Here is an 8,969-nt window from a genome sequence, read left to right on the forward strand (position 1 = left end):
TAGGAGCCATAAGAAAGTTTATAGTTTGTCAATACTCATTTTATAAATGACTTGTAGTTCTGCGGACTTCAGGTTAGCATGACATTGTGAAACTAAGCCTCCATTCCTACTAAGAAAGAAGTGAAAACTGAGACCTGTTTCGCTTCAGGGGAAAATCAAAGGAAGGCACATACCTTAGCAGTGAATAATGATCAACAGCTTACACCCAACAGCATTTACATCTTAAGGACCACAGTGCCTCCTGGTGATGGCTCCGCAGAATGCCAAATGGACAGGAATGTCAGAAACAGAGTAAGTCAGTGGCCGATGTGCCAGAGAGATGAGTGTTGAAAGCTCCTTGGAAAAAGGATTAGGGCTGTTTATGTTGGCCAAGTGGCCCACTGCCAGCTGCTCAAGTGTGCAAACTTCTTAAAGCTGCAGAGCTTTGGGTTGGTCATGAATCTTTTCACTCTATTTACCCTCCACCCAGACTGTATGGATGGCTGTGCTTTGTTCAGGGGGAAAGCCCCCTGCACTTCAGCCTCCACCTCCATAAAGGCATGCTGTACTCCAAAAATGTGCTGGATTCCAAACCAGCTATTCTGTGACACCGCCCACAAAAACAACCATACACAGGGTACTCCAGGTAGATTCATTTATGTCCAGTTTCTTTTTGTAAGAGTATAATCTTAGATGTCAGCCAAACCCTACTTGTTAATACTAATCAGGCACACCATGTTTAGCTGAAGGTAAGAATCAGATTATATTAAGTCAATCTTACTTCTGCAGGAGCAGACTTGATATGGATTTCATCCAATAAAAAAAGGCAGGGAGTGGAAGTGTCCAGGTTGGAGGTAAAGGAAAAAGGGAGGGGAGGCCCGTGTGTCAACAGTAGGATAAGACTCAGCCTGGGAGCTGGCAGCATGCCAGAACTCTGTGGCCTGGAGCTAGATCAGAGCCGGGTTCGTGAGTGTAGTTATGAGATGAGGGTCTCAGGTCATGGAATAATAAAAAGGCATAAAGCCTCTGCAGAAATGGAGTTGAACTACAACTGCAGTTCTTGATGCTGTGTTAATGTAACTTGTTCCCTGCCTCTATATACATTTCACTGTTGAACTTGAGTAGAACACTCACAAATATAAGAAATCACGAAAAGTTTATCCTACTGTATTTAATCTATCTAATCCAATCTCATCCCTTCAGATGTCCCTACCTTTTCAATTCCTAAAGAAGTTAAAAATGTCTCTTATGGATGTGGCATTAAAGTCTACAAACTCTTTGTACAGTGAGCCTCCATGTGCCAGAAAATGAATTTCCTATTAGTTTTAGCAGTGCTGCTCTGTTGCTGACCTTATGGTTGGATTACTGCATGGAGGGGGAAAGCAAAACAATTCATTTTGCCTTTGGGACTTCAAAATCATGTTGGATGTGTTAGTGAGGAAAATCATATTTCATTTCTCCTGTGTTTTGTTATACATATGAATTCATTGTTTATTTCTAAAGTGTTCCAATTTAAAGCATCCAACAGATGATGTATTTTATGGTAGGGTTTCCCCTTAAATTCAGCCAACAATCATACCAAATCCAAAAAAACAGATAAGCATGACTAAAACCTTCTATGATGTGGCAGTAATGTAACTCTTTAGTAAATGCTAAAAAATACCTATCACACTGGAGCCATTTTTCATTTGCTTTTATTATACAAGGGTATTTTTTTTATCTAATTCATCCAACTACATCATGTCTTTTCTCAATAAATTCCAGTGGAGACATTGTTTAGTAAACCACTGACTGACCAAGCAGATGTTCAGGTTCTATTTAGCTACTGACATGAAGTTCACTACGCCTGTGGGAAGGCTGTCTTACAGCTGCTTTGGAGCTACGTAACTAAAATACTGTTACCTAAAATATAAATTAAAATCATACCGTCTTGTGTAATCCAAAATCAATCTATAACCATATAATCATCCTAAATGTAATATTATCTGACTCTGTTTCTCCGAAGACTACATAGCATCACTGTTTGTTTATATTGCCATCTTTTGGTAATTGTGGATACTGCAACTAAATGAAAAAAACAAAACAAAACAAAAACCAAAAAATTTTCTATTAATACATCTTGACAAAATACATATTATAGCTATTCAGCATGTGTGTGTATGATTCATTTTATGTTTGCTGTCAGCAGCAAGTAGATAATTCCCTATATGTTGTGTGTCTATAATAACTAAACAAATATGCTAAAATAATTTTGGGTGGCAAATAAAAACATCTGTCATAAAAAACTAAAACACACATGAAAACCTGTGGGAACACTTCAGAGGCACTTTCACACACATTTATAATAAATAAAAACATGCTGAATGAACAGTTTCAAACACTCTTCACAGTCCTGACATCATGTCAATAGTTTCATTAAAAGCAGTTAACATAAAGACTTTAGAAAATACTTTTTCCAGTTTTATTACATTAAAATACTTCAGACTCTAGAAAGTGCACAGGACAAGCAATGCCAAATTACCAACCTGTCCACTGGGGACTCAACTGTGCAATCTGACATAACTTGTCAATCAAAGTTTAAGGCACTTTTATTTCACATTTAATTCGTGGAACCTAGATTGAGTAAATGCCATGTTCATGATGCAGAATCTTACGTTTTAACAACTGCAAAATGACAAATGAACACAGATAAAGTATATTGCACCCAATTCTTAATGTAAACATAATTCACACTTTTGGCGTTGTCAAACCCAGAAAGAAGACACAGGTTGCATAATTAAACAGTACACAGACAACAAAAATAAGTCATATAAGTAATAATGATCAAACACATTGGCAGCGGGGAACACAACCTCAAGTTTAAATATATTTTTAAAAGTTAAACTGTGTTAGGTTTGTGTTGAAAGTATCTGATACTGGTATAATGACATTACTAATACAGACAACAGCAAATGGTGCAAAGGCAGGTTTGCTAACGTGTACACAAATGCTTGCAGTGTACTTTTTTTTCTTTAGACAAATACATTTTCCATTAGCAATTCTTGTTCTGCTCGTCATGTGATCATGATCATGTGATGTTAAACCATACTTCAAAGGTAGTAAAGCACCCGATGAACTGCAGACCCAACAAACATCAAGAGTTTGTCAAAGCAAAGGACTGGGAATACATAGTACCAAGAGTATTATTTTAGTTAACTGTACTTTATAAAAACTGTTTGCCCCAAACCGTCACAAAAATAAAAGTAGTGTACAGAAAATTCATGTTGTTGTAGGCACTGAAGTATCTGCATCAACTGGCACAGTTGTACTATAATTAAAAGCAAAATTCACTGGTGGAAACTTATTGCACTTAGTTAAAACAAGACCTCCACTATCTTGGTTCTTGAAAAGCGGTCCCTGAGATGTTTGAATAGGTGATGGATGTCTGTAAAGGTGAAATTACACTATTATCTTTTGTTTTGAAATAAATTATATAAAATAATGGCAGAACGATCCCTATTAAGAGCATGGCAATTAAAGCGTTCCACCACTGGATGCCCCAGTCTGAACCGTGACTTGTCAGGCGCTTTCTGAATCCAAACTGTTGCTGTTTCTCAGAATTATCCAAGAAGTCCTCATCTTGATCATTTGTAGTCTGAATCAATTTCTCAATATCATTATCCACCTCCATTAGAAATTCTGTGACCTTCTGTAGATGTGGTTGGGCTCTGACTCTGTCCTGAGGTCTCACTGGTCTGGTAGATGAATGTGGTATTTCTTCTTGAAGGTCACTTAGGTCTGTGTATGTCTCTGTTAAGAAGCTGTGTTGCTGAACTGGTATTTTTATAGATTTCAAGGCAAATAAATCTTGTTCGTGCATAAGGTTGTTCACACGCTTGATATCAGACACCTGTTGACAGAAATAGGTAACAAAGTACATTTATGTCAGCACTTACCATAATAGCTCAGTAAAGAGAGCATCGACATGAGAATTTTATATAAACTGCAGAGATTTTCAGAAATCTTTACCTTACATCCATATTGCAGTGCAAGCTTATTCAGATTGTCACCATCTAACACTTCCCGCTCCAGCAGCTGGACATTCCTTAGTCTGTCCTGGTCTTGGAAAGCCTGTGGCCTCTTATCCATGAGACTGAGCTCCTCATCGTCTGAGCATATAGCTGCCTCATTCGGCCTCCTCTTGAACATGTAAACCTGGCCATCTGCGCTGGCATGAACATCCACTGGGGCCTGAAAAGCCTGTGGAATATGCTCCCCTCTCCGCATAATAGAGCACCAGCCTAAAAAGAATACATCCCCGTTACAATATTAACAACTAACTCAAATATATATTTAACATTTACATTTATTAGAACTAACATATACTTCATAGCAAACATGTTTATACAAACAATAAATTACAGAACTTAAACTCTGTGTAAATATATTGATTCTGTATAAATATTTAGATACTGTAAGCTAGCAAGTCTGACACTGGCACTGTCAGCCTATGCTCAAAGCTGAGTTTTGGCTTAAAGGTTATTTATAATCATTTAAGGCAGAGAAAAGCAGCAAATCCTTACATTTGAGCCACTGACAAGACAATACTTTGCACTTTTTTAACAAATGGCTTGAACTGATAATCATCACCTCTGTTTATCAATATTATGTCAGACTACTAATACATTAAATAACAAACCATTTCAGCTCTACTTTAAACAACAAGGTATCAAGGCCTAGGACTCACAAGGTGAAAATGTCAACGCACACTAACAATGTTTATTGAGCGGGCAGCACTGATGTACTGAATGGTGAATCTGAATGTCTCATACTATAATGAGGAAAACAAAATGTTTACTTGACCAACTCACAGAAAATCATTTTGCGCTTAACTTCACCCCACCTCTGGTGTTCACCCTTTTCCCTTTATGTAAGAAGAAAAATCTCTCTCATAAAGAGCTGACGCATATTATTGTTACTATGGTTACCTTTTCAATTTTCACAGCAGATAGGTTATCAATAGAGATCAGGCTACTTTGTTTGGTCTGCTGGCATCATGCAAAAAACACATCAGGTTGTTTGTGGTAGTATTCAGATTCCTTAGTTAAAAGTAAAACTGCTAATACCACAATATAAAAATATTGTTACAAATAAAAGTGCATTTAAAATATTAGTAAAGCAAAATTATGTCAGAAAAACTTAAACTATGAAAAGCAGACAATTTCATTGCAGAAAATGTCTTCTGTGAATGTAGAAGTATTCAATATTACATTTAAGTATTACTATACATTAATATAAAAACTCTTTAATAACTGGATGACTGCAGAATATTTTTAAATTAACTGGGTGTTTGGTTTGTAAAAATCAGTAATGTGGCCATCATGAATACCTATACCCCCTCACAGCACTTGTTTTATCTGATCAAAACCTCAAAATGATTACAAATTAAAATTATTAAAATTAATCAAAATAGGATTGAACCATTTATTTCCTTGACTAAAATTAACTTGGAAAATTACTTTTAATAACTCTGTCAACTCACTAACCAGTTAATCTTTACAGTTGTACTTGCACAGTTGGGTGGAATAAGCCATAATAAAGCATCATATTTTAATATTATTTCATGTTTAATGTGAAAATCATGTAATTTGTAAATAACTACGGCTGTCAAAACGAGCAGAGTAAAACAAGGACGCTACATTGTTTTCCTCTGAAACATGAAGTACAAGTAGAAGATTTCAATAAAGTACCTAAAAAGTGTACCTACTTTCTGTAAGTACAATAGTATATAGTTACAGTCCAACACTGTTTTGTCAGAACTGGAATGACACTTTTACAAGCCTAAACGAAGCAAAGTAAACGGGAAACGCACAAAGCTTTCGCTTATTGTTAATGTTTTTTGTGTGTTATTACTAAGGTCTGTATATTTTTTACTATACAGAAAACATTTGCGCTATATCAACGTAAACAAACTCACGAGACCAACTTTTTCTTTTTATTTGTTCAACCGCTCATTTTTTAGACAGCCGTTTTGGTTGCTGAAGAACGGGGCACACAGGGAGCGCCTGAATGCACCATTAGCGTTAGCTAGCAAGCCAGCGGTAGCTAATGCTAGCAGGTTAGCTTTAGCACACACACTTCGACGTGTGTTCAGCCAAACAAGTCGGCGAATTGCTTTACTTCAGCAACAGTTAGATAGCTCAAGAGCCTGACACCATATGGACACTCGCTGCCAACAGGAAATCCAGTTTCACATACTTTTCAAACTAAGACTGCGCTGTTTCCATCTAGTTACCTTATCCAAATGGTTTGGCAACGGTAACGCAAACCACCGCCTTCCTAAAGCAGTCCTTGACTGGCTAAGATTACCGCACAGACTGCGATGTTAGCATGCTTCTTCTTCTTCTTCGCACTCACTTTCAACTAAATCGGCCAGACGAAAACATCGCCACCCTCTGATCTGGAATATGACTGACACATAATCAACAACAAAAACTGCTTCTCTAGAAATTAGACAAGCAAATGGGGAAGACATTAGATTTTTCTGCTATCCAGTTGTTGTGTGAAATATTGCTTCAGTGCAAGAAAACATAATCATTTAAATGTCCTATATTTGAAAGCAGCCCATATCAGAGTCATACATCTAAAATAAACAGTGATTCAAAAGTTGATTCAAAAGACAAACTGTGGTACTGAGACAGTATTCAGTTAACTCTAACAATACTTTCACCATGCAATGGTATACCACAGTACAGAACATTTTAGTGTCCAACATGGAAACCACCACATTTAAAAAATAGCTGAGGTGATGACGAGGACAGCAGCACACAGCCATAATCTGAAAGGTTGATAGAGAATCAATACTGCTTCTAAGGCTTTAGAAAGGTCATGGTAGTGGTAATATCGTCCCAGACCACTAGATGGGACTAAAGATCTTTCATATATATCTCTTGCCATCTGAGCTGCTTATTGGTTTAGCAGATGTGCAGCTCAGCCTTACCTCAGATAAAACTGAGCAGCTTTTTTTCTTCCTGTTCAGTTAAGAGGTAAGAAATACCCAGTTTGGTAGTTTATCTGAAAATACTATAGCCATGGTCAATCACCTAATGGGTGCCTTAACAAATATAGGCTAGAATTCAACTATGAGTGGTGTGTGTGCAAAGGTCAAAACATAGCCTGTAATCTGTCCTACATCCTGCATGACAAATAGCTGACTATCAGAACAACATTTTGAGCCCCCTAGTATGTACCCAGTCAATAAACATAATTTCATCATCTCATTAACAGCAGTGGGCACCAGGATGAGCTGAAGCTTTTGTTGGTTGTACTGTGTAAAACAGTTTTCATACCATGATAAACTTTGACCAATACAGTTTCTCTAACATGGCCTAAAGTTTATCTTAAGTGAAAGTTGGGATTTGTCTCTAAAAGTAAAAGTTTCTGTCCTTTTTATACACTAGATTTGAGGTATTATGGTTTTGAGACATAATACCCAGAGATGACTGACTGAGGATTACAGCATTTTAAGCTTAGCTACATTCCACTCAAGGACAATGCTTGATTAATTTAATTTTCTATACTGCAAAACCTGTATGTAACAAACACACCATTGGGCAGTGACAGACATGTCCAGGCTGAAAATCTTTCCACAGTTGTAGTTGATGTATGTTTTCTGTTACATCAGATGGAATTAGTCAATTACTTTATCACCTTCCAAAAAAGGCTGTTTGTGTCATAAGTCAAGGCAAGAAGAAGATACATAGCATCCTGAAAAAATAGTAATATTAATCCACTACCCAGTGATTTTCATGACAGTGAAACAATGCCGCTTACACGAACTAGACTATAAGAGCTATCGTCGGTCACGTTTTTGCGTTTGTGCGTCTATCGTGCGTGATCGGAAACGTGTAAAACGTCCCACCTGATTGGTCGATTTCAAACAACCGGCATTCATTTAAATGAACGTCACTACTCGCTAGTATCCGTTAGCTAGATGCAGCTACAGAAACTCTCTTGCAGTAAGGTTTCTGTGGTTCTTATAAATCTGAAACCTGCATTAAACTGCAAATTAACGATACATCTGAAAGAGAATTGAGTCAGCGCTTAACCGGAATAAGTCTCTTCTGAGTTCATAACCAGTCTCCTCAAACACCTGGACGCTGCAAGTGCCCAGTTTGCACTCAACAGTCACTAACTACAATGGTAAGAACATTTGAGCGTTAATGACAGTAATAAAAGTCCACAGTCGTACAATATTAACGCTGCATCAAAACATTAGCTGGAATTGTTTTTAAAGTGTTAACTTAATAGTGAAAACGCACAGGTATAGCGTCAGTTTACACATCTAACGTGAGAAAATGGAGGCGTGTTAGCCAAATTAGGTGAACAGTTAGCTTAACAGTTAAGCTAAAGCTAGCTACGTAAACGGGAAAACACACAAGCTTTCGCTTATTGCTAATGTTTTTTGTGTGTTATTACTAAGGTCTGTATATTTTTTACTATACAGAAAACATTTGCGCTATATCAACTCAGTTTACCTTAAAAGCAACGCTAACATTAGCTAGCTAGTCCACATCGACTTTAAATGCCTAGCTTTGTTGCAAGATTTTTTGTTTGTTACTTTGTTGCAAGCCTTTCTGTCACTTTATTTTAGTACTTCACCTCGTACAACACACAAGTTTTAAAAAAATGTAACCTCCGTGATGCTTATGGTTGTTGGCTAACCTTAGCTTTGCCTAAACTTAGGGAGGGGGAGGCCAATGAGCCATCATTGTTAAAAAGGCAGAGGAGATGATTTGGGATCTGTGCTAGTTAAGACACATGGTTTAACAGCATTAAAGTCTACACTGCATGTTGTCGTATTGTTTGTTATTGTGCAGCGGTAAACAGTCTTTCAGAATAAAAATAATGTGGCAGATACATCTGAAAGAGATGTTTATTTCTTTTATCTGGACGAAGTTGACCCAATGACAAAAGCCCATTGGCAAAATTGTGCTGAATGTGAATGACTG

General features: G+C 37.1%; 1 protein-coding gene across 2 annotated transcripts; it reads right to left on the minus strand.

Annotated features, from left to right (window-relative positions):
* Positions 1-1,657: 1,657 nt before the first annotated feature.
* Positions 1,658-6,364, minus strand: lysmd4 (LysM, putative peptidoglycan-binding, domain containing 4). Of its 2 annotated transcripts, none has more exons than XM_026310394.1 (3): positions 6,254-6,364; positions 3,988-4,259; positions 1,658-3,868 (listed from the first exon to the last, which is right to left on the minus strand). In XM_026310394.1, exons 2-3 carry the CDS (start codon positions 4,243-4,245, stop codon positions 3,350-3,352), a joined length of 777 nt encoding a protein of 258 aa, XP_026166179.1. In that variant the 5' UTR covers positions 4,246-4,259; positions 6,254-6,364; the 3' UTR covers positions 1,658-3,349. The 2 variants fall into 2 exon arrangements, with proteins under 2 accessions (XP_026166179.1, XP_026166180.1); XM_026310395.1 differs by having other exon boundaries at positions 6,217-6,303.
* Positions 6,365-8,969: the final 2,605 nt, after the last annotated feature.

Source organism: Mastacembelus armatus, chromosome 6 (genome assembly GCF_900324485.2).
Source record: "Mastacembelus armatus chromosome 6, fMasArm1.2, whole genome shotgun sequence".
NCBI lineage: Eukaryota > Metazoa > Chordata > Actinopteri > Synbranchiformes > Mastacembelidae > Mastacembelus > Mastacembelus armatus.

Excerpts from the sequence above, each read along its gene's own strand:
- lysmd4 (XM_026310394.1), bottom strand. The coding sequence starts at position 4,245 with ATGCGGAGAGGGGAGCATATTCCACAGGCTTTTCAGGCCCCAGTGGAT. Across the intron at positions 3,869-3,987 it reads CACTGCAATATGGATGTAAG|GTGTCTGATATCAAGCGTGT; the intron begins GTAAAGATTTCT and ends TTCTGTCAACAG.